This window comes from Osmia lignaria, chromosome 11 (genome assembly GCF_051020975.1).
Source record: "Osmia lignaria lignaria isolate PbOS001 chromosome 11, iyOsmLign1, whole genome shotgun sequence".
In the NCBI taxonomy this organism is placed as follows: domain Eukaryota; kingdom Metazoa; phylum Arthropoda; class Insecta; order Hymenoptera; family Megachilidae; genus Osmia; species Osmia lignaria.
The window spans coordinates 3,522,412-3,548,560 of record NC_135042.1 but is presented as its reverse complement, the minus strand read 5'-3'; the positions used below and the strand labels follow the sequence as shown (position 1 = coordinate 3,548,560).

Genomic DNA, 26,149 nt, shown 5'->3' with positions numbered 1-26,149 from the left:
CTCTTTCAAAGGATTTACCGTAGAACAAAGCGGAATAACGTTATGCTCGTGATACAAAACCGTGAGGGAAAACGCATTTTCCGCATCGAAAATAAGTCTTTGGAATTTGGAGTAAACTGAGTGAAAAATTTCTTAACGAACATCTACGTACAGAGTGTTTCACCTAACTCAACCGTGTCGTCATTAATTTAATTTCGAATATAAGAAAGAACTCTTTATAAAGAAACGACTTGCTTTCACTTACACTGAGCGAATAACTACAATCATTACCAATCCCTTCGGCAAAGTTACGAACTTTTGAAACTTTTAAATTGCCAACTCGACGCCCTTTATTTAACGTTTGCTTCAAGAGTGGGAATGGATTCGACAGAATTAAACAAAAAAAGCACGCACAAAAGAGCAGAAGAGTGAAACAAACCAGTGATTGGACGCAATAACGACGACGAATAAAGGACGGACGAACAGTTCTGTTCGTTCTTTTTCCAAATTTTCATTCATGATACCTGCATGGTAGACGCGCGTATTGTACGGTTAGGTCGCAATCAAGTGTAATCGAATCAGTAATCAGTGTTTCGTTGGATAATTTTACTACGTTCGTGATTTTTCATCAACCTTTGGCGAGTATCGTTCTATTTATATTTTCCATTTTCCTGTATCGCGAGCAGCGACGCTTTGAAAGGAACGTCGTTCACGACCCTCTGTCCAAGCATTTAATTTCAGTTAAAGCATTCATTTCCCGTCGTCTGACAAACGAGAGGGGCCATCTTCGAGAACGTTTCTCTCACGGCTGATTACGAATCATTTTCGCGTCGTGCAACCAGTTCTATTTTCCGCCGTGTATCATTCAAAAAACCGGAGAGAGCATTTGTAATTTTCCTTTATCTTTCGCGGTAAAGCATGAGAAAAAAGAGAACCACACCTGCTCTCCCGTTTCGGATGTCAGGTCGTAATCCAACATCGAAACACGCTGCTAAAAATCGTCCGAGAGGAATATATTTTCGTCGATTCTCAACGAGAATTTATGCTCGCATTTCCATACGACTCCCTTACTCCGTATATTATCCCGATATTCAGTTCGAAACTGTCGCAAAATTGAGCAGTACTGTGTCCAACTAAATATTTGACGATCCAATTAATATTTAGAAGAAGCGCACTGGCAAAGCTATTTCATGGATGCAACAGTTAAACGTCGTCTGAAAGATACGAGGTAATATTTCCAGGTGAAAGTGTTGCATTATCAAGCACCTGGTTTCTAGTGAACTTTCTAGCCAGACTATTGCTGAATATTTCAAACTCGCCTATCTCCTATGACATTGCAGTATTGCTTTTTCAACCGGGAAGTCGTCGCTGCTTCTCAAGAATTCTATAAAGATGGTAATATCTTTGCGAGTCGTGGACAAGTAACAAGTTTCTTTGTATATGGCACCGGCTGGACATCGACCGGTGCCATTTACAAGGGTAATACCGTGGGATTGGAACTCCCATGCCCGATAAGAAAGCCGGAGGATGCGTGGGATCGCGACCTCTAAATCCAATAATAAGGGAGCAATATAGCCAGGTATAAACGCCAGGGTCCTAACTTCTGTTTTTCACAAATTCCTCTTAACCTAGGAAAGGATCCTTGATTCCCAGACCTTTTTCCCTTCTATTTTCCATCGATTCCTACGATACTGATGCACCGAAGTGCAAACTCGTTCAGAGGCAACGTATCGGCTGCACCGAAACCTTCCTCTTCTCCATTCCATTCTCGATTATCGATCTAACGGGGCAAACGATACCCAGAACGGTTAACCACACGATCGATCGCGTTATAAAGATAGATCTTCCGCTTCGCGTAATTACATCCTCGATCAAGTGTGCGCAATCTTACCTCCGAGCTGCTTCGTCGTTTTCTCGTTAAATAATCAACGGTGGACATTCCGGATAATTAACTGTAATTATATTGTCGCATCGGGAATTAATCGGGAGGAAAAGTTTCAATTTAAGCAGCAACGAAACCGTGTATCTCCTATCGAGATCAAGAATAAACAATTTTCTCATTGATCAATCACGAGTAGGAGATTATGCTTCCGTTTAATAATCGGTCTGTCGGGGAAAAGGTGAAGATCGGAAGAGGATAGAGGAGGCTCGTTTTATCGGCAACGTGTATCGCTGATAATTCTAGCGGTGGTAATCGTGTAGCAGGCAGCGATGAACGCAATTAGCAATGGGACCCAGGGCAAAGCAAGTAGCCAGCTTTAGCCACGAGTGGATACGTAACATTGCGCGGCTGGTTACGTTGTTGTACGATGTAATCGTTGAATCTGCCTAACCCAGACCATAATCCCCAGCGGACTGTGCTACTAATCGACGTCAGATTAAAACGCTGCTCGTCATGCATACCGCTCTCTGTGCTCGATAATCCTATCATCCTACAGTCTCTCGTTTATTCAACCCTCGGAATCCGTTCTCGATCGTCAGATTTTCAGAGGGTCAGTTTTAATTTACCTTTAAGCCCCATTAACCGCGTTATAAATACCCATATCTTAATCAACGATTAATCGAGACGTCCCACGCGATCTTTGTACTCGAAAATCACGAATGTCGTATACATAAAATCATTTCATTTACCTCTAAGGTTGAAATCTTGTTCTCAATTTTATTAGGTACCGATCGCTTATCCGAAATTCGTCGCGTTTCGATCGATAATTCCTGGATGAGAAATTGATTGACATAGTAATTATAGGTTAATGAACAGGCCTCGATCTATAGACGAAGCGACGCGACGGGCTAAATGGTTTATGATAATAAAGAAAATGTTGAAACTTTGTTTCATTTCATTTGTTCTAATTTAACGAAGAAAAGAAATAAAGTTTTCGTAGCTGATGGACGGTGCTTCAGGGAAAACGCTGGCTAAGGGAGGTGGAACGCCGATAAAATTCCAAGTACGCGGTGGAAAGTGATTCAGCGAGGAGCTGGGTGTATCAGAGCGAAGGGGTTAGAGGAGTTCAGAAATGCTTCCCAGCAGGCTATCGTCGAGAGGGTGCGAAGAATGGTTGAAAAGGGTAGGGAAATTAACGGGGCCGAAATTTTATCGTTTTTCAAAAGAGTTTAATTAAGCGATACCAGTTATATATTAACGACGAGGGTAGCAATTTTTCACCCTTCTCCTTGCGAATCGGTGAAACAATGATTTTTCAGAATAATCCACGAACAACGTTCGATGCTGGTCGATTTAACGTGAAACGAGCTATTCGCACGTCGTCAAGCAACGAAATGATTTCCCGCGAGAAACCGTTCGAATTTTCTCCTTTTCGCATCCCCTTTTCTCCTCTGTTATTCCACGAACAATTTACGCTGAATCCTAGCCTCGATTATCCGACGAATCTCGCGGAACAAATAAAAGCAAGTTAAATCGCGATTGGTTTAGAAAAGAAACTCTACAACGCGACGTTAAACGCGCACACCGTTGATAATGATTCGGAATATAACAACATCGAACGCAGGCGACAGGATTATTACGCTTCGCGAATCGACGGGCCTCGAATAACGTTCAAGAAATATCCAGTCTGACAGTTAATTTCATCGCATAATCTCATTGTAGTATCGACTATCGACCCTGCCACGTTCGACGGAAAATTGAATAGCCTGTCGAAATGAAGGTAGCTATGGGACGAGAACGGGTTAAACATCGTTTATCAGCTGCTGACAAACGCGACAATAACCGTTTTACTGATGTTTCTTGTTTATTATTATTTACAGTTTCGAAACAGCACTGATTTCAACTCGAGTAAACCGAAGGTAAGTTTCTCGGTGGCGTGTTCGCGGAAGTTTCAGTCTTGTTGCGTGTAATAAACACCATTCGTCAATTAAAATCGTCAAAGTAGAGAGGCGGCAAATTACACGAACGTCTGTTCTCTCTCTGACAATGAGTTACGCTCGGCTGACTATCAGACTGTCTGGAAATACTACTGGGAGTAGAGGGGCTCCGTATGCAGTCAGACCATGGAAAGATCTTTGCTCGAAACGTAATTATTCGATTCCCTCTCTTTCTTCCTTCGCTTCCGGGTTACGATGGCAATTCGAGCTAAAGCTATCGAACCTCGAAATAACATTTCGTTTACAAAGTTATTTATCTGATTACAAAAATAAACCTGATCGATTTTTCGCTTGTCGCTATGGAAATTCGCGAACGACGTACGAACGATTCGTTGACCGAAAATAACGCCTATATCGATCGTTAAAGGTTCGACGATTACCATCGAACGATTTAGATCTCGAGGAGAAAGTAAAATAAAAGCATTAAGGATATCGCGTGGGAGTTTTTATTTGTTCTCGAAGGGTTTGCGAATTATAAGCGAACCGCCATACTTTCCACGAAGCGATGCTATCTTCTTACGAGAGTCGAAACGGCCCCCCAGAGGAGGAGAAATGAATCTGGTAATTTGTAGTGGCAAAGAATTACACCCTTGTAGCTGGGAGGCTTCTAGGCTCGCTTGTTTTCGAAAACTAAGTGCCGTTTAAGGGTAGTAACGATAAATTCCTGCGTGACCTAAGGGGTTCTTACTTTCCAAACGATTCTAACAATAAGTTGCGTAGAAATGTATTTGAAAGAGAGTTAGAAATCGATCGTTTCTTCTCGAAATCGCAGGAAATTCCAGGAAACGATGCGAAAAACAACAGTCTTGACATTTCCATTAATAGAAGAACCTTTGAAAGGTGTGTTTATCTAACAATTCATCACCCTCTGTTTCTTCGTCGCGCACTTTAAACTTACTATTTGCCCTTTCCTTTCGCCTGCCATTTTTTTTCCTTCGAGTCAGAAATAAAATGGAAGGAAAGTAATGCCGTTTACTTTTCATCGAATTTTAGGAGGCGGACTGGATTAGAGGGAGATAAGGTAAGCCAGCAGACTGAGGGGTTGAATTAGTCGCGGGTTGACGGGCTGGCAGATAAGAGGCTCCCTGTCGAGCATACAGTCGGTCATAATATGCGAAATAGGGCAAGCATGCCGGGATAAACTGATTATCTGCACACACGGTCGACATATTTTCTCCTCTTGATGGAAAAACACTCGCTCTCCCGATCGCTTATCGTCCAGTGTAATTTCGCGAAATTACATCGTTCGGAAAGAGGCTCCGAGCGGAATTTCAATAGAAACTTTAACCCCCTAACGTCGACTGTTTCTTTCGGATAGAATTTTCAAACCTTATCGAACGAGTTTCATCCTGCAAATCGAAGATTACAAAAAAATAGAAACGCGCGAAGCAACTTTCTTGAAACGTTATCGGATAACGAGAGAAAAAGGATTCGTACTCGGAAGTAGAAAAGTAATTTCCCGGGGAAGAATAAGAAAAAAAGTCGAAATCAAAAAGTATGTAAGAAGTCGGCTTGAAATCTCGCGGATGCTCCGAGTGCTACAATTGGAATTTTATCAAGCTTCACCAGTCCCGATGCGCTTTTAGATCGATTGAATTTCAGTAAAGTGAAATTTCACGCAAGGTACGGTCGAGAATTACCTTTCCACCTTGTCAGGATTAAAATTTCGAGAAGGAACAACAATGGTACGGCAAAGATGAAAAAATAGCTAAAAACACTATTAATTTGAATTTATAATGAAAAACGAGCCTGTCAAATGGTCCGTGCTTTATGTAATCAGTAGAATAAGGTGATATATAACTAGAAGAAGAATTCCTACTCTCGGGACTCATCTTATAATAAAAGCTGCACTGTCTTAAATGGGTTAACTCTGTTTCTCTCTCTCTTAGCTATTCTTTACGAATAACGTGCAATTTATCAGAAGACAACGCGTCCACGTTTCATTCCGACGGAATTACCAGAAGATCGAGCCAGAAAGTAGATCTACCGTGACAATGCGAAAAGACAAATTTTCTGTTGAATTCTGACTGTCTCGAAGAATACAAAGGGGAAAGAATGGTCGGGAATTGTGCATCGACTTCGCGTCAGGGGTGCTCCGCTTCTTTTCGAGAGGTGCAACAGGTTCAACGCATTTCTCTCTCACCCTTCTATGATTCTCTTTCTCGTATCCGCGAAAGGGTAGACTTCATTTAAAAACGACACCCTTTTTCTAATCGACCGACTCGCTGAAAGACTTTTACCATCGAAAGTAGCGTATCTGTAAACGGGTTAGAATCCCTTTCAGTATTTATCAACTAAAGATTTCTACGGGTTTAATAAAAGCATCAAAGCTGCAATAAAGGGAACTTTTTTGCCAGTAAAAGAGGTAAAGCAATAATCGTTAAAGTTGAAAAAAAAAAAAATGCTAGCCAGAAGAACATCGAGTAAATAGAGGTCGAGTTAAATAAATGAAAGAAAAAGTAAAACGAATCGAATCGATGAAATTAATTTATCACGGAGAGAATATTCTGCAGTACCGCATTTGTTTACTTATCCAGGGCTATTAATTCTTTCGCTTTCCACTGGTTTACGTGACAGGAATAAAATGCAGCCTGGATTAAAGGATGAAAGAAATACTCGTCCCGGTAACGTACACCCAAGTATCATTCGGAACGATGCGCAAACCCTTTTAACGAAGCAGCTGCAATTTTTATCGGTTAAATTCATTCGAAGGATTATACGATGAAAGTTGTGTTTTCGAAAAATTGATGAAACGACGAGAAGAGGGTCGGAACGAAATTTCTCATTTTACGCGTGTGTCCTTTAGGCCCACCCTAGTTCGACCTCTCCACCCGGCAATATCGCGTTTACCGGCTCCAAGTATTTCAATGAAAATGCTTCCCTTTAATTCGATCATCGTAATTCGCGCGACTCCGTTGATGATGTTTCCCGTACACGAAAGAACAAGAATTTTATTAAAATTCTCAAAGAATGTACTTTCACGCGACGTACATTAAATCGACGAAATGAAATAATATCGTTCCCGGTATATCAAAGCGTTTCAATTTTCCATTTTCAGCCAAGGAAATTTATATTCCACTAAAATTTTCCAAGACCAACCTTATTTTCTCCGGCTGACCGTGCATTAACGTTCGCCAAATAAAAGATATTTATTCCATTTTTTGTTCCCATCCATTCGAATCGAATAAAAAATTATTTTAACCTCGAGCGGAACGTTGAAATTTTCGCTCGATAAAACTTCGGTGAAACATCGGGTCCGTCGAGGGTCGCTTAGTCACACTGTCGCGAGGATTCGTTGCGAACGATATCTTAATCTCGATTCACTACCCCGATCGATCGTTCAATTAAACGTAAAGAACTCTGCGCGTCATTAAACTCACCCCTATTACAAATCGCTCCTATCAATCCTTATCCTTATTTTCAATCTCTCCTCTCGAGCTTCGATCGCGAAATAAAAATACAACCATCGTTGCTTTCTCGTGTAAAAAAAATTCTAAACTCGTTCATCCACCCTCTCGATTTCGTCGCTCACCCTTTTTTAAACGCGCCGATTTTAAGGAGGCAACACCCGAAATCGTTTTACCGATAGTTTCAGGCAAATATATACGAAGAAGAAATCGATGTCTCCGAAATTATGTTCTCAGGAGAATCTCTCTTTCCCCTCTGTATTAGCGAACGAATCTGTCGACCGAACGACCGTCTCGTTTTTCTAAGAGCATATACGTGTCGATATACGTAGAAAGACAAAAAAAAAGAGTACGTTTCCATATTTATTTGTCACTCGACGAGAAGAGAGGGCTAGGGTGATTCGGATGGGGAGATACAGATTTATCGTGGATAAAAAGAAATCACCCCAGCCTCTTTTTCTTCCATTCATTAACACGTTCGCTAGCGTGAAATTTAATAAATTAAACTAAGAACTTCTATCATAAAATAATTACACAGTCGTCGGTGAAAATATGTCTTAAAAATACTAAGCTTTTGCTCGCCAGTGTTGGTCCATAAAAACGTCTATTAGCTAAGAAGTTAATACATCAAGAATAAACGAACTCACCATTCGCAGAGGGAATTACTTCTTCTTCTTTCCAGACACGTTGCCTCCGCCTTCTCCTTCTGGAAAGTAGATTTTCGTTAAAAATTCCGCCGACTGAACTGGATGAACAAATTAATCACCGTAGCACTTTTCCATCGCGCGGTAAAAAACGAGCGAGAAACAATGATGAATTAGAGCGACGGGACGCGACGGTGTTATCATTTCGGAACGCGATACACAACTGAATTTCGAAAACAAAGCAGGCTCGAAGCGGCTGTATTGTAAGTCGCGCCAAGGGTGTTTACATATCAGAGGCTCGCTTCGCGGTTCAAGTAAATAACGATACTCTTCGTTCTCGCGTACTAGTTTTTCTAGTTTCTCGATCGTCGACGCGTTATTGTTATTCAGAATAATTTACGTGGTCGAGAATTACAGAGACCGTGCTCTGTCGTTGATTTTCTCTGCTTCCGTTCGAAATCACTAATTCGTTAATTCATTATCGCCGCATTATTTCGCAATTATTTAGTCGACAGTGGAAATATTTGTTCTCGCCTCGAAGGTACGTCGCGCCTATAAGGGAGGGGGAACATAATTAAGCGAAGGCAGTTAACGAAGCTCGTACGCGTGTATCGTGTAATATCACCGATCGAATCATTCACGAACGGTGATTAAAGGTGACGCGATTACGAGACAATTTACTCCTCGATATACCCTGTCGCTGTTACAAGGGTGGAAGACAAAAAAATTGATCAAACGCCTCGTGAAAAACTGTCGTGATTACGCTTTGATCCTTACTTCTTGTCTCGAAGAAGACAATTTTTTACCGTATCGTAAAAAATTCAGACCAAGTTAAATAGAAGTAAGAATTTTTAGAATAACAACGAGCTAAGAAATCGATCCATCGCGAGCTCGATTCGTAATTGAATCTCTCCATACATTCTTCTCGTTGGTTTTCAAGCAACCAGTCGCGTCGCGAAGAGAAAATGCAAAAATTCTCATTAGCGTTAGTCGAGGGTAGGATCAAAAGTAACGAGCACCTGCTGCTTCGCATAAATAACCGAACAGTATCGTCTGAAACACGACGAAGTATAGGAAAAGCGAGCAAGAACAGCAGCGGGTCTCGTTGTCGAGTCCGTGGTTGTCCGATTTCCTTGCTTTTTCGTCGAGGTAACAGGACTAACGTTACAGAGGGTAGGAATCAGGTGGATAAAGAGGGTGGCGGTGATGGTGGTGGATGCTGTACGTTGGAGAAAGAGAGACTGGAGGGTTGGAGGGGATGTAGGAGAGGGTGAAAGGAGGCTGTGCTCGGGGTGCGGAAGAGTCAGTGCGCGGCGAGGCGCGCCAGCTGCCGCACGTCATGATTCTACCCCAGGTGAGCCACGAACTTACCTAGAAACATCAGCACGCTCTCTCCGCTACGAACCGGACCGCCGAAATTCGTGACTATACATATATATACCACTCAATATATGTATGTATACACGCACATACATGAACACACACGAAACGATATTTGAAAAACAATTGTGCGCCTCGGAATCCTGTCGTGCATGAGAACGATTCGTGTCCGGCTACTTCAACTACACGAAAACACTAGCACGGATATCTTCGAGCATGATCACGTCCTTTTTCATTTTTATTTTTATTTTCATTTTCGCCTTTCTGTCTGTATCTGTGTTTCTCGTCCACGTTGTTTCGCGCTCTATCCATGGAATATCGGAAGTGATCGTGGAACGTCCGTCGGAATGGGAAGCTAGTTTCGCGAGACGAATCGAGAGTGGTTGCCGATCGAGAAAGTGATAAGAAGACAAGAACTGTTGTAAACAAGAAGAATAAGAAGAGAAAGTCTAGGTTTGAGAGGATACCGAGACGACGACAAGTTGTTATTGTTTTATAGTGTTTTTCTACTCTTTCGATTGAACTTTTCCAACGACCATCGTTCGATCTCTCTTTGCCGAGAGGAGAGAATGTTGTGACAAACCGCCACCCTATTGGCTTCTACAACGGTGGCAAGCGTAAAGTGATTTTACACCGTGCAAACAAACTTTGTTTCTCGATCCACTTACGACCGACGCTTTGTTTGCCCGCGTAACATTGATAGCCCCGTCGATCGTGAATGAACCTTTTCCGCGCGATCGACCGTGACTGATCACCGCCGGTGAAAAATTCACATTTTTAAGCAACTCGGGATATCCAGCCTTTTTCTCCTTCTATTTCAGTTCGTCGAGCTACCTGGATACGCGTATACCGTGGAGATTTTCAATTATCCTCGTCTTTTTCGAATTCAATGGCTCGTCGATTATCTTTTTCTTCGGACCCGTGATAGGTGTCTTCTTCAAATTCGTTCATCACCGACGATTTAAAAGGTCGATTACAGTTTTTCTTCGATCTCTCTATACCTGCCTTCGTCGAATTCGTCTCAGCCTCTTCTCCGAACGATTTAGAGGGTTCAGTTCTTTGGAGATTATTAATTAAGCTTTTCCCTCTACCTCTCTTTATCAATCTCCAAATGTTTGCAGTCTGCGAACATTGATTGCGCGGTTGCAACAGGTCCCGAAACGTTTCGATCGTTATCGTCTTAATTGCGCTAATTTCCTTCGCGAACGATCGTAATCGCGTAAGCTATGTTCTATCCATTGTTTATCAGCTTGACGTATTAAATGCACCCTCCCGAGCAACGTGTGCGACGGGTGAAAAATAAGACGAGGAAGGAGAAGAAAGAGCGTGCTCGGAAAATGAATGTCTTCTCTGCGGCGGGAACTCGATTTCCCGGCGAAACGACGAAAGTGTTATGGAAGACACGGCAGTGACGGTGAAGAAATTTCGAAAAATTATCCTTCGAACATAGAACGACACGCTAACCCGTCAACATCGCGAGAAGAAGTAAAAAGTTTGTGACTTTGTGCTCCGAAGCTGTTCTCGAGGAAATTTAATCGTCCGTGCATCGTTTACGTTTCCAAGCCGTTTGCTTTCCACGGGACCGATGGGCAGAGGCCTTGAATTTTTCCTCGCTCAAACAGTTTCCCTGGAACTTGAAACATTCCGATCCTCGGAAACGCGTCAAACTCGTCGATTCTTCCCCTAAATACCAGAGACGATCAAGAATAATCGATTGAAATCCTAAAATCTGTGGCGTCGATCAATCTGTTCGATCCACCTTCTGATTGATTTCATCTGAAGAAAAAGTAAATCGAGAGGGAAGTCACCCCTCGAAAAACACCGATTGTTTAACGTACAAAAAAAGTTCGAAACACTCGGAGGGTGGTGAAAAATCACAAAGAATTCAATTTCTTCCGTGCTTCGAACAGCAGGAATTTTTCGCTACGATTCGATCGAAATACTTTATGAATGTCTTAGCAACGTACGAACGCGGTATTCTCGTCCATTTTCCAGCTTTTTATATCCGCAGTCAGGAGGTTTCACAATATTACGAGCATTCCTATTCTTCGAAACAATTCAAGCAGCTATTGCTCGATAAAGAGAAGAATTCAATTGCATCAATGCGATTTTCACGGGGTTAACGACATCGTTATTGCCGGTACTTTTCGATCGAGAAGGAACAGAGAAAAATACGAGACACAGAAATTGCTCGTCAAGATTGAGCCGCTTGATTCAAATCGGATTCGATAGCGGAACGATTCGATTTCGAGGAAGCGTTGGAAAGGATATAAGATACAGAAAGAAATTCCGCTTCTTTAGAATGGAAATATTTTCGAGGGTGCAACGATTATTGTAACACCCTTGCTTGCTGGAAATTGAACCGAACAATCCGAAAATCGATATATCTACATTGCACCGATGGTCAATGTAAGAGTGTTCTAAAAATGGTCACGTATTTCAGTGAAGTCGAACGAATACGACATCGATGGTTCATTTTTATTTGCTGAAAATACACACGATTATCCAGTGGGAGGGTTTAAAACTGGAATCCTTTCGGTTCTTCAGAAATAGAAAAAGATTTTTAGGATACGCTGACTTTAATACCTATCGAGATATTGTCGAAAGAAGAATCGCGAGGAACGATATTCACGAAAGCCGAATGGCATTGCCGAGGGAAACGGTTGGTCGATTTAAAAAAAGGATCGTTCCGATGGATCCGATTTGATCCGGTCCTCGTAAAGAGAAGGTCGAATCGAAAATTGAATCGAGAAAGAAAATCCTAGATCGATCGAAACGAAAATCTAGACACGATGCAGTCCACTCGAAACGTCGACTTTCCTCGAAAGTTTGAATAAAAAAGAAATTTCTTCCCTCTTGAACGCCACGTATCGAATTCCATCGAATTCAATCGAAGCAAACCTTTATTCTCTATCATTGATCACGGTCCATAAGATTTAATTTCTGAAAGTCGAGCTGGATACTGATAACCTCGAACTTGGAATTTCAACCACGAGTGTGTACGTTCGTAACGCCGATCGAAACAATTTCGAGGAGAATCGAAAAGGTGATAAAACTAGCCGGGCAAACTGCTGTGTCTTAAAGCCGAATCCTTCGAAGGGTTCGTACACCCCTGACCCGATCCCCTATATCCGAACGGGTGCGAAACGATCTCTTTGTAATTACAAAACAGCTGTTCGATATTTTTTACGAAACTCGTCGACGTCAGAAACGTGATTAGTTTCTTCGTACCCTTCGATAGGATCCGTGGAGAAACAAGAAGCAGGAATGATAATCGCGGAGAAGTTTGTTAATAGGGTTGTTTCTTCTCCGCGAAGGAGATTCGAGACGATCGCCATTTCGAGAACTACCCGTTAATTCCACTTGTCTCGTGTAATCTGATAGATTATCCGTCTGGGCAGTGATTGCACGCAAACTACTTCCGGTTAGAGGATTCGAAGGCCTGTTGCGCTTTTCTATCAATTACATAGTTCTTATAATACTCGTAAATATTTCTGGTAAAAGCAGAAAAGGTTCTTTCTTACAAAGCTTTCGATCTAAAATAGAATAGGAAATGAATTGAATTGAATTTTCAAGAAGCGAGCGTATTGTTTTCTTCCTGACCTGCGGAAAGAAAGATAAAAGTAAAGTGGTGTCTCTGTATTTCGCTGATTCCCAATGATCGGATCTGTATTCCACGTTTCTCTGTGTGTTACAACTTTTCTCTGTCTACGTCTTTCCATTTTCACGTTCCCTTTCTTTTTCTCTCCCCTAACCCTCTTTCTTACTCTCCTTCTCGTTCACCTTTCCTCGCCCTACACTTCTCCGAGATCTCTCGGTGTTTGGGTTAAATCTAGGTTAAATCTGGGTTAGGTTTGAGTTAGGTTTGCATCAAGATTCTAGCCTCCCTTCCGTTTTCACCTAAATCAAGAGCACCTATTCCAGTGTTCCTCTATTTGTCTCCATACTTTCATCTATTTGCCGCTATGAACGAATATCATGCTCCGCTTCGCTCGACGTGTCACGTTTCTGCTTCTATTTGATTGAAATTTCCTATTCGATTACAGTTCCGCTCGAGCGAACATTTTCGATACTTTGCTTTATCCGTGTGAAACGTATCAATATTTTGTGGCCGGGGAAAGATTCCTCGAAAATTCAGGATTAATTGGAAGAAAAATAGAATTTTCGAGCGAGGAAAACAAAAACTGGCAATTTCAATGTAATTATCGCAACAATTAATCCTAATTAATACGCTTCGATCGAAGGTAATTTAATCAAATTCTAATCTCGATATTTCGCAACGAAAATAGCAGAGTAATTTCAGCGAGCGATTGGTAGTCATGAATTTCAAAATACTACGGTGCAATAAAAATAATAACGAACTTAATTATTGCGATGCTGCATCGGTAAACAGTTCGTTTGACTCACGCCTCGTTGCTCGCAGCCATTCGATGAATTTGTTATAACAAATCGACGAATAAACGTTGCAATTGATCGCGTCTTTCCACCGTTCATTATCGTTTCGATATCGAATGTATCTGCTTCAAACGGTTCAACAATATTCATTTTATCCATCAGACGATTCTAAAATTTCACTTGCCATTTCCACTGTTCATCTTCGATATCGTCGATAACATTAATTATCAATGTTATCCATTGTAGCAGACGTCGGTGATAATTAGAAACATAGATAATGGACGAGGAAATTCGTGCTGCATAGAGAAAAGCTTAGTCGTCGGGATAATTGTTTCGAGGATGTAATTTTCGATTGAAATTACGGCCGAATCTCGGTCTAATTTTCACGACCGCTAGATTTCTCGAATTCCACGCAGTCGGGGTTAAATCGATAGACCTTCGATCGGTGTGAAAAGGACCTAACGCGAGCTAGCCATTCAAGCTACCAACTAAAGCTCGCTGGTTACACACTGGTTCTCTCTACTCTAATACCAAGTGCAAGCCGTTATGTTGCTCGGGATCGTACACCTCGATCGGTGATACCATTGAGAGCTCTGTCAATCGAGAACCCTCGGCAAATCCTCTTTGTTTGCCTTTGTGTCGTTCACCGATCGACAATCTTTTTACCGCTCTGTTTACCCATCCAAAGATGATTACACGTCCAACAATTTCCTTACTAGCTCTCTTCCAGTATCCATTTTCACCGACACCCCCGTTGAAAAGAAGAGATTCCAATTCGCAGCACCGAGTAAATATTTCACAGAATCGGCTGTTTTTATATCGTATAAAATTTTCCCGTGATTTTTATTTTATTACCGTTCGCTCGTTGTTCAATTTTTCGTTTTAATTATCGAACGTGTTACTTCGTATTATCAACGAAACATTGGCGGTGATTGGAGCGAATACATAACGCAGGCTGTTATTGAAATATCGATAAAAAGTCCAAATATCTGACGAACAATGGAAAATACAGACACGAATTACTATCTACGTTTCTTATCGGTCGTTTTTCGAGCATCGAACCGATATTTGCTACCCGTCTGCTCTTTCTTTCGTTGTGTAACAAAAATATCGAGATACAGAACGAAACGGTGTCCCTTGTGTTCCGATCGGTTGAAATATTGATGCTGCCATCGCTACGAATGTCTTTCATTTTTCATTCGATTAAGCGACAAAAGGAAACGTGTAATTTATCGTCGACAAAAGCAGAAATTTACCAGGGTTCGTCGGGAATTTCGTATTTCACCGCTACAATATCCTCTATTCCCGGCTCTTTTTTCCTTCCTCTCTTTACTGTTCTCTCGTGAAACTCCAATTGAACTCGTAATCTCGTTCTCCCCTTTTTCTTAGGCTTTTATGTACCTTTAACGACCTCTACGTGATCCGTGTACTTTGCAATGGGGGTGAGAGGTCAGAGCGCTCTGAATCGGAGTAATTTGCGCCCCTTGCAACGTTACACACCTAGATCTCCATTGAATCAGGGTTGATATCCTTTTAAAACGAACCGGCCGAATGCCGAGTCTTGTTAACGCGTTAATTACCCAGCATAAGGGACTTAAATCGGACCCCCTCAGGTCAGTATCGTAATAGCGGATCCACTGATTCTCCGATCGAAATGAAAAAGAATGTAAAATGAAAATTGAATTGTCGCTATCTCAGCGTGCCACCGTTCGAGGGATAAAAGGAATCCTGGGAATAGAGATGTCGGTGGAGTGACAGAAGGGTAATGGGTAAGGTAACCGACTACGGATGCAAAAATTCCGACTTCCATTCCAGCTATTTTTCTCGAGTTCTTATAAGAATAACAGCGATGCTATTAACGCGTTTAATGACACGAGAGTAATCAAAGTAACGTGTAATTAAGCAGGTTTTATAGAGCTATTAATTACACCAAGTCTGACCACTCAGGGTTATTTTCACTGTGGCAATCAACGTGTTAAGAATTTAACCCCCACGACGCGACGGTCATCGATCCAGACGTTCATTAAGTTCTCAAATGACAGGATGCAAACGTATTACAGCTTTAAATTAGAACGGTTAATTAAGTAACTTTCGGTGTTGAGGTAGAAAATGTTCTGAATGATTTATCCTAGGAGGAGGAGTAAGCCGTTTATCGGGATTTTTATCGATATCGCGAAATCAGGATTCAATCAGTCCGTAAATAGGAGTTGACGTTCACTCGCTCGAGTGCATTCTACTTTTCAACCGATCGTCGCGACGAGAATTTCCACCGATAACAGCGTAGCACGCGAATCGAATCGTTTACGAATCAGCTGACGAATTTCCCGATGATTCGTCGCCGTTCACTTTTTTCCTCGCCTCTTCTTCTCGTCAGATCGCAATCAGGATAAACGGGATTTAATTACGACGGTCGGGTAGACCGGAACTCTTTCATTATCCATTTTTTTTTCTCTCCTTTCTCGTCCATCGGCCAACTACATACGCGGCTACCTGGCTGTTCCTTCATTTCTAGCACCTATCCACCACGGAAATTTGTTCCGTTTCGTTGGAACAATTTTTCCAGCCGTAGAAACCGTGTCGTTAGCTCGATTTTTCCTCCACGTTCGCGTGTACTAAATCGTATTCATCGAAAGTTAACTCCCGCTCTCGTGAAACGGCAATTCGAAGGCTCCTTTCCTCTCGTTGCAAATTGCTTTCTGCATTATTAACGAAACGCTAATGCTATCCGGTTGTACAAAATTAGAGGTGCTTGTCAACGGCTACCCCCTATGGCAGTCGCCCTGTTAACAATGGCCACGATACTCGACTAGTCCATTCCCATGTCATATATCTGCATCAATTTGCGGGTGATACACTTGTGCTCTCCAAATGAACAAATTAACAATTCAAAGGTGAATCGAACGATCCATTAAGAATTATACACGCGATATTAAAAAAAGAAAAGATCAGGGGAAGAAAAAACACACGAATTTCGAGAGAAAAGAAATTCTTTAATTGATCGCTGCCGCGTAACAAATCTGATGCGCGGCTTTGTTTTAACGACGGGACCGCGGAGAATAAAATGATTTATATGCAAAACCACATTACCGTTAAGCCATGAAACAAAGGACCTCTGACCTTGCCGTACGTTCAATTGCTCGTCGTTTAATTAAACGACGCAAAGTTGGGTGAAAATTAAACGGTGCGGTTTGGCTAGGCGACTCACGGAATCGAGAATTTAGCATCTATCGAAACTTTATCTCCGACGTTACGTTTAAAGTTTGTCGTTTCGAGTACTTTTTTTAGAGGATAAAAACGAACGATTACTTGTAGGAATTCATGAAACTTGGTGATTGTTAGGAAGAGGATTGATGAACGCCTGTAACCGGACAGGCAACACGGAAACTAACGGCGGCTGACGCAGATGGATTGTTATCGAAATGTCCTCGTTGGGCTAATTATTTGCCTATCAATCGCAGGGTAATCACCAACGTTCCGGATCGAACGTCCGCTCTCCTCGTAAGCCGATATTACAGCTTCAACGTTGTATCACCGTCACGAATTATCAGCTCCTCTTCTTTTCTACCATCCACCTACCGGGCATCGGTTAATTAATGATCCTTAGATGACCGAGTACTCTCGTAAAACACGTTTACGTACTTTTTCCCCGTCTGAAAAACATCCTCTTCCGCAATTTCGCAAATCCGACGAGAACTTGGTATCGAGGTTTTAATATTTATTCGAAAGACAGGAGTTTCCCGTTAATGATATTAGAAAACTTTTCGGATATTTCCTTTATTTTTCTAGGTGTAATTTGAACCTGAAAGCCTGGAACTGCATTAAACGGCAAAAGAGTCGTTTAATTTGATTAAATTATATTAAGCTCTCAGCGACGTTGCGGTACTTTGACAAAACTTTCCGACGATTCGTAGCGTAATTAGCTCTGTGCAAATAAGACGAGTCCACGAAGACGATCCAACTTAAGCAACAGAGACAATGTTCAACCGCGAACTCTTGACCTCTACTTGTTTCATTCGTCTTTCAAGCTCCTGTTTCGCTATTAAAGTCATCTACACACCGTGTGTCTATCGTGAAAGGGTTTAGAATTTTGGAATAAAGCAGAGAACCGCGAGTTTAAGGCAAAGATGGTGATTTGTTAGCCAGTTCCAGCGAACAAACATCGAGAATGTTTATATAGGAATATAAAACGTTCGGAAAAGCTTGCGAACGAGGATATTCATTGTTCCGATTTCTGCCCCGCAGCATTCTCCTTCAGTTATTCAATTACTCGTGAAATTCTGTCGAATCGTGGTGTTGCTGGTAAAATGGGTGGAAAGAACAGTAAGCGAGTTGGTTAATTCAGTAGGGCCCTTAATTCTACATAGTAGCTCGTCGATGGACTGACCGAACGGCAGCTAACGAGTCTCTGTACCGTGGAAATTTCCCTTGGACTTTCTTCTCACCTACGCCCTCTTTGCATGCCTATTAACTCGCTTTAAAACTTAATTCGATCAACCGTCAACCGAATCCGTAATAAGCGGCCTGTGTCGTTCCCTTTGTCGGAGGACAAGTGAACTTCTCCCTTTTTTTTTCACCCTAACGATTCTCCTTCTAATAACCCCGAGCTTCCATCTCGAGATAAAGAAAAGAATCCTCCAGGATATCTATTACAACCTTATTTTTCTCGCCAGTCAACTGTATACAACTTGCCCGGAGGAGGGTAAAAATAATTGCAAAGTTTTTCAACGTGCACAGCGGACGAAGGTTGACTTTTGCATCCGAGATAAGCCAGAAGCGGTGGTGATTGCGATATTCGGTGGAAGAATATATTAATATTTGAAAAACAGGAGAAGCTGAGTTACCCGTGGAAACGGTTTGTAATTAAAACGTTACGCTGAGAAATAAACGAGACGCGACTGATAACGAATTCGATCAACGTAGCGGAAATACTCGGTGCAAGAAGTGTTGAAAACAAAGCTTATTCCTCAGGCGTCAGTCGTGAAATTTGAATTAAAACGAATCTGGCTTGTAAATAAACGGTGAATCGCTACGTTTATTCGAGTCGTTTCCCTTCGAAAAGATTAATGGAACGAAAGTTTCATAGTTTCTGAAGCGAAGGTAATTATTCTATCGACAAATCTATATCGAAAGAAGGAATAGACGTTTCGCGTCCGATAAACGTGTTCAATTTAAAGGACCTTATGAATTCTACTCGCAGACTCCATTAACGAGATTATCTGCCGGAATTGTAGCATCCTAGCTAAGCTACCATTTCCATCGAACCGTCCTTGTTTCTTTAATTCAAACTTTACCCTATAAATCGAGAAAGTTACACGACCACCACCATTATCACGTCCCAGTGGTGTTATTTATTTATTTCTATTAAATAACCCTTCGAGTTCAACACGTGGAGTTACTATCATTTCCATATTCTCAAGTTTTCCTCCATAAATCAAGAAACATGTACGGCCCAATTTATTTACTTCTATTAAACGACCTTACAAATTCTGGTATTATGAAACAGATTTATGGGGTCGAGTCGTCACCGTTTGCACGATAGCACTTTTCTCTCCTTATCTCCAACTATCCTCTATAAATCTCGATAGATACACGGCTACCTTCGACAGGTTCCAATCGTATTTCCTTCGAGTGTCGTCTAGATACTCGGACAAATCGTCTGATCAAAACAATAACAAGCATGGAAGAAGCTGAAAATTCGAGGGAAACGGCACAGGGGCATTCCTTTTTCTAATGTTCTTTCCATCTCTCATCAGAATCGTTTTGTCGATTGAAATTACGTAGTGGTCGGTCGATGGAGCAAGCTTGAAAATCGCTCGGTTCAAACTTTACGAGTTGAAACAGGGAAGAGCCATATTTCGTGGTCGTTATGGCACCGGGGTGGAGATGACATCACGGAAAGCTGTGCTCTCTCGCAAATCGAATGGTAATTAGATCGGAATGCAAATTGCACGTGTGGTCCCGCGAAATATTGCGATGAAACGCGCGTTAACATAATTTATCCTAGTCCACGGCCGCCTCTCTTTTCTCCACGTCCATTAATTACATCATCAAAGATAAACAGCCCGAGCACCGTTACGATTTACCAAACCGTATCACACCGTACCCTTTCGTATAATGGTAAACGCGATACAAACACGATCCATCGGCTAAAATTCAATTTATTCCGTAAAATTTTCTTACCGCGAATAATCCTTTTATTCGTTAAAAGTTCGACCATTAGGGTCTACGTGTTGTTTGAAGTTTCCAAAGTGTTCACGTGGGATAAAGTTGAAAAAAAAAAAAAAAATGAAACTCGCGTCTGCGGCCCGTACGAGCCTTTTAGTAATATGCAATAAGCTTATCTCACCCTTCCACCCAATTTTAAAGTAGAAAGTGTTTTAAGGCTTGCAGCACACCTGTTTTAAAATTCCATTTTACGCGTGTTGCAATATCGGCTTCCTTTATAAATTCAATTCGGTAATACTTCGGGGTGTACTAGCAAAGATTTTTATGGCTTCTGAAAAATCATCCCCCTGGAATTTCTTCGATCGAATATATTAATTAAGAGGGATTTAATTTGATTAGAAGGAACGTTGTACCGTGATATACTTGTTACGATATTCGACGGGAAATTCTAGCCAAGATAAATTGTTCCTTTAAAAGATAATCGTTTATAGGAACGGTGGAAGACTAATAAACTGACGCGAAATCAGTATCGCACCGACAACGAATACTGAAGCGAGCGTAAAATTCCGTGGATAAAGCTTAGAATATCGGCCATCGTCGGAGATAATACCATAGGATGTTATCTTTTATGATTAAGACAAACGTTGGAAAGTTACGGCTTTAGGAGATAGTTAAAATATTATCTGAAACTGGAGTCATCCGGCTGCTAACTTGCTCGAGATTGCTCCCTGAATTTTCGTGATAATCAAGAAGCAACCTGAATCTTTCGTGTAATCTTTAAGTTATCTCGTTTCTTCAGAGGCATCGATGAAACGTGTCGATACTTGATTCTTCATTCGGGAGATTCTCTCCAAGGAAATCATCTTCCCGCTGAAAATGCTTACGCGGTGAATCGCTTTACACGAACGGAGAACAACGGAATCGAATAGATGTTCGAAATTTGCCTTTCGAATTGATCTCACGAAATTTCCACTCGATTTCCACTGGCGGAGCACTCTTGGCTTTCGAATATCGTTTTACTGTCATCGCCGAACAGAAGAAGACGCGATTTTAAATCAACAAATTATAAAACAAACAAATAATCTATATTAACGTAGGTATATCAACAGATTTTTCCTTACTTAAGGAAAGAGGCTCAGAGATATAAAGGAGTTTCTGCCAAGTTCCAAAGCTTTCCATTATGAAAGGAAGCTCTTAAGGAGGACTATTAAAAATTACTAAAAGCCGTCGAAAGTTTTAGTACACGGTAGGAAAAGGACCACGGTGTAAGTGGTAGGGTCTCGGTGTGTACGGCGAACCGTAATTTCGCATTCTTGCCACGAACAGAGAAGAAAATTAATATCAGTCACCGCAACCAGACCTTCGACATGATAAATGCTCGAGATTCGTGTCCTCCCGTTTTGTTTTGCGTTACGAAATGTCTTCGTGCACGATTTATTACCTGCCCTGTTTTTTTTCCAACCCCCAAACACCGCGACGAGATTTACAAAGGAAAAAAAAAAAAGAAGAACGAAGAAGAAAAAGAAAAGGGTGAGCGAAAAAACGCAATGTCGCAATGTCGCGTCGCATCGTGGTAGCTTATAATTAAAACGCTTAATTGGAAAAAAATCACGAACAGGCTTGTTAATAATCTCGCAACAAGCTGCTGCGTTGCAACGAGAATATAAACGAGAATTCGCTAGTGACACAACGCCTGTTTTTGCTAATTAAAATGAAATTAAAATTTCCGAATAAACAGAAACAACGACGTAAACGCGGTGGAGATCTAATTAAAGTCTCGTTAACGAGAAACTGATCGTTTCGCGGTAAATTGTCTCATTAAACGTAGTCGCGAAAACTTTCTATTCTTACAGAATATTTTTCCACTAACCCTCTCTATCATCTCCTCGAAGTAGAATAAATTTGTTCGGATCTAAAGGTGAAAGAAGAAAGAAAGGCGAACGTTGGAAAGACGAGATCCGTGCATTTTCTATCCCCCATTCAGTTTTCTCAGCTAATTTTCCAGCTCGTTGACCTTCTCTACCGTAAATGACGTATCGTCGGGGTGGTTCGAACGAGCAGGACAGCCACTTCATTACTTTCTGCAATCGAAACGCGCGAATCTATCGTTCCGGCCCCGGCCCGTCGTACAATTCCGTGGCAGCTGCACGAAATCGTGCTGGAAAATGAATTTTATTCCGGCCAGGAATATAAACAGCCACCGTTCGACATCGATTATCGAGAATTTTTCGACGTTACCAGGTTTAGAAGCAGTCACGAACCCGTGTTCGGTCGGTCCCGTTTGATTTACGAGCCACGATAATTCGCAGACCGAAAATTCTCCTACTGTTGCCGAATAAATTTCTTCTTTTCATTTTCAATTTTATTTACGACAATTCCGACCGTACATTTCTCTTTCACCATCGTCGCCTTTCTTCCTTTGTTTTTATTTTTTTCGTTATTTCACCAAATGAAATTCCTGATCCCCCTGGAATCGCTATCTTTCATGGCTTTCCACCGCGAAAAATCGCATGCATTCGCCCGCTTTTGTCTATCATTCTTTCCTTACCCTCTATCGACATCCATTATTCATTGTTCGACGTGTACGTGTACAACATACTCGAGACGAAAGAACGCTCTGTATCCTATCATTAAATATAAATCGAACTTGGTAAACTCTCGATTAAATCGCTTCATCGAAGACGTTCACCGGTAATGTTTCAAGGATCACCGCGTCCGGAGAGATTTTACAAACCGAGCTTAACCGGATCATCCGATCGAAAACGTTCCGACCATTACAATGACAAAATTTTTAATTAACGCGTCGATTGGCATCGCTCTCCAAAAGGCCGAACAAATAATAAACGCTTCGTTCGCACCTTTTATCGAAACGAACAATCGTTCTCTCGCAGTTCATTCTCTGCCAATAAAAATCATCTCTCCTTTTTTTTTTTTATATATATATATTTCACGCCAGTATTGTCTATTTTTGCGTTATTTCCGTCTATTAAAAAAGAATTGCCGCGTTCCTGTGAATACGCGGAACAATGTCCCTTTGTTTATTTTCAACGTCACCGGTGGTACGCGGTTTTGCCGAATAAACAACGACCAGAGGAAATCTAATTTTCTACCGAACTTTAAAACTTAGCCTTTCGGGGCTCGTTTATTTATTCGACCCTTCACGACCACCATCCGATTCGCCCAGACAATTTTATACCGCGCTCCTCTTCTCTCATTGTTCGCTGAAACTTTACCCGGATTCTGCTTTTTATCAAACGCAATTTGCAATTCGCAACATTCCGCCTTGCCCTTATTATACCGCTCAGCTATTTCTATTCCGTCCTACTTTCGAATCGGTCCACTTTCAAAATATAAAAGCGAAGCTTGCGATCCCGTTCGTCCGTTTTTAATGAGACGTTTAAATATCCGCTCTGCAATTGCGATATTTTCGAGTCTACTTTGCGCGTAGAAGGTAGAGCAAATAATAATTGCTTGGTATTTGTATACTGCTAAATCTACCAGTCGGACGAATTAATCTATCTTTCACTCGCTTTACGAAGCGAATGTAAACTTTAAACATTCGGTGCATCTCGTTTGATGAAGATTTTTATAGACTCGTTTGCAGAGGAAGAAATTGCGATGCGGTTTTTTTCGAAAGGAAATTACTTTTCCATTCGGTCCTGTATAGCAGAATTTCTTCTGAATTGAAGAGCAAATTGCTTTTAAGTCTCGTTTGAATAGCTACAATACTACTGTTTTAATTCGTTAACAAAGTCGTTCGACGAGCGAGTACTTGACCGAGAATGCAAATATAACAGTGAACTGGTTATTCTGCAGTTCAGGATAATAATAAATGTCTCTGTACGGTATCTACTGTTCTTTCCGTTTTGCATCCGTGCTGCGATAAGCAGTCGGAAACGATGCTCGTGGAAATCGTGATAAAACTGCGATTCGATTGGAACCTCGTTAAACCGAAATACACCGTAGGAATTGGATTATACACGGTTTATCCGAACGAATAATCGATCGAAGATTAATCGACGCACGTATGGTTAACTTTTACATTCGTAGGAAATGGAATCGTTTCGATCGGCGGATATATTTGATTACCCGCTCGTTCTGTAACCAATTAATATGGATAATCTATAATACGTGGAACGAATGTACAGACAAATGGATGAAATAGATTCGAAAGCAGATTTCGTTTTACGGCATCCCTTTCGATTTACTTTTCATCCCCCCTTTTTTTATATACATTCACCCGTACAATTGGAAACTCGATTTTAGTATTACCATTCTGCTCTCCCATTTTTCATAAAAATCGATCGATAGCTTTATCGAAATCGCTCGGAATCGGATTACCCTGTCGAAAAGCCACGAAATCGAAATGAATTCCATGGGTAAGCGCGGTGATTTTTGGAGATCAGAATATTGTTCCCGAGGGATGCTCGTTGCTGCAAAGTCGCGCTTGAACTCGTTCGTTCCTCGAACAAAGCTCTCTCTTCCCTTTTTTTTTTATTATCATCTTATCGCGCAAAAGTTAGGTAAAACAACGCCCACGGAGCTCCCAGAGATTCTGGATCATGGCAATTCGTGATTCAAGCTGTTTCTCTCGGTCCTGACACAAAGTCGACACCCTACCCTTAGCAACTTTAAAATCCAACGAATAAAAGAAAAAAGAAGAAATGAAAGCGAAACGGAGATATTATATAGAGCTACCAGTGCGTTGAAGACACAAAGTGGTAAACAATATTGTAATTAACTGTCAGAAAGGTTTTATCGACATCCGAAATTCCATTATTACGGCCCGTGGAGGGGAATTGCGTTCTGGCTCGATTGGAAATGGATATGGGAGCTCTAGTACCCTCTGGTGCGACAAGTTCGCGCGTACCATCCTACCCCAATGGGACAAACACGTGCATGAATAAAGATAAGCATACCTTCCAGCCGAGAAATTATCTACGACCTCGTCACCGTTTTTCATCCGCCTATTCCCTCTTTCACCTGTTCTTCTATTATTCCTAATAACACTCGATACCGCGTCTCGTCGATCAATCATTGCGGCTTCGAGAAGAAAAGCTTCCAATGTTTGATGAAATTCGTTACCCGATCCATTATTTCGCCCCGTCTCTATACTCCCATAAATTTTCTCATTATTAAACCCCAACATTCTCATCAGACATTATACATTCGTAAAATTTAACGACGGTATCTATCGCGAAATATCACGCGTTTCAATCTTATTACAGGCTATTTGCCTGGTTATCGGACCATTGGATTTCGAAAACGACGCCATTGCGAGCCTCCCTCCGTCACGTCTACTTGTAATCAGAACGCAAGACGATCGATCTTGGCAACGTAATTAACACCGTCGATTGCGTTCCCAGATACATTCGGGCCAAGAAGACAACACGCACGAAATTTCTCCCATATTCTCTGTTAAAACTAATTCTAAGATTTCCTCGACAACTTTCAACATCAATTTTCCAAGCTCGATATCCTGGCGATGCATAGGAGAAGTTGAACCGCAACTGCCGCGGCTTATTCTGTTTCGTACTTCGTCCTCCTAACTTTCCTTGGTTAGATTGAATTTATATAGTAACCCTAGTCCGACAGACGTCGTCACGTTCTAACGAAAATGGAAACCCTCGCTCCGTAGCTTTCTTCGACAGACTAATTGGAAAAAGGGTGGTTCGATATCTGCGAAGTTCGATCGAGGACTTATTAATTAACTCGGACTTGTTTTTCCACCATTACCAATTCGAATCTGAATAGTGTCAAACCAAGAATTGAATTTATCGCTAACCCGTAGCTCTGTAATCGTATAAATCACAGACCACGAGAGTTTTCCTACAGAAGAGACCATAATCGTCGGGTAAACCGCCTCGTCTATTTAATTTCATTCATTATACCATCGAAACCGACGAACGTTTCAACACAGCCGCAGGATATTCGAAGATTATAGTTTGCAAACCTGACAAACAGACCGCTCCGATAATTGACCATCGAAGGTTAAATAATTCCCTGTACATAAAACAATTTATACCGCGGTGATGATAATTATATTAATTACGGGAAGAGAGCCAGAAAGAACGGATGGACGAATGAATTCCCTTTAAATAGGAAACACGCGGAAAATTACAAGCTTCAAGTTTTGGAAAGTACAAAAAGCTTATTTTGCTTGCGAATAATGAAACAGAGACAGTATTCCGTTGCGGGCTATTTTCTCTGTAACCTGCACAGAGAAAACATCAGCTTCCAACTCGGCAAGAATTCTTTTTTACTTTTTAATAAACTCCATTTACACGATACTGTTCGGTA

The 26,149-nt window shown here is 41.4% G+C and overlaps 2 protein-coding genes across 3 annotated transcripts in view; one reads left to right on the top strand and one right to left on the bottom strand.

The window, feature by feature from the left end:
- LOC117610413 (uncharacterized) overlaps positions 1-26,149 on the bottom strand; it is a 56,978-nt gene that overhangs the window by 19,482 nt on the left and 11,347 nt on the right. Inside the window, exons 1-2 of one of the 2 annotated variants that reach the window (XM_076690759.1) lie at positions 8,032-8,103; positions 7,913-7,971 (exon numbers count right to left, since the gene is read on the bottom strand). The gene's annotated coding sequence lies outside the window, so the exon portion shown is untranslated. Of the gene's footprint in view, positions 1-7,912; positions 7,972-8,031; positions 8,104-26,149 lie in introns of those variants that run through there. The other variant, XM_076690761.1, reaches the window with a different exon arrangement.
- Positions 9,206-26,149, top strand: part of Dop1 (dopamine receptor, D1) — a 28,761-nt gene continuing 11,817 nt past the window's right edge. Inside the window, exon 1 of the mRNA XM_076690780.1 lies at positions 9,206-9,263. Coding sequence (XP_076546895.1) covers positions 9,249-9,263 — 15 coding nt within the window. The 5' untranslated portion in view covers positions 9,206-9,248. The remainder of the gene's footprint in view (positions 9,264-26,149) is intronic.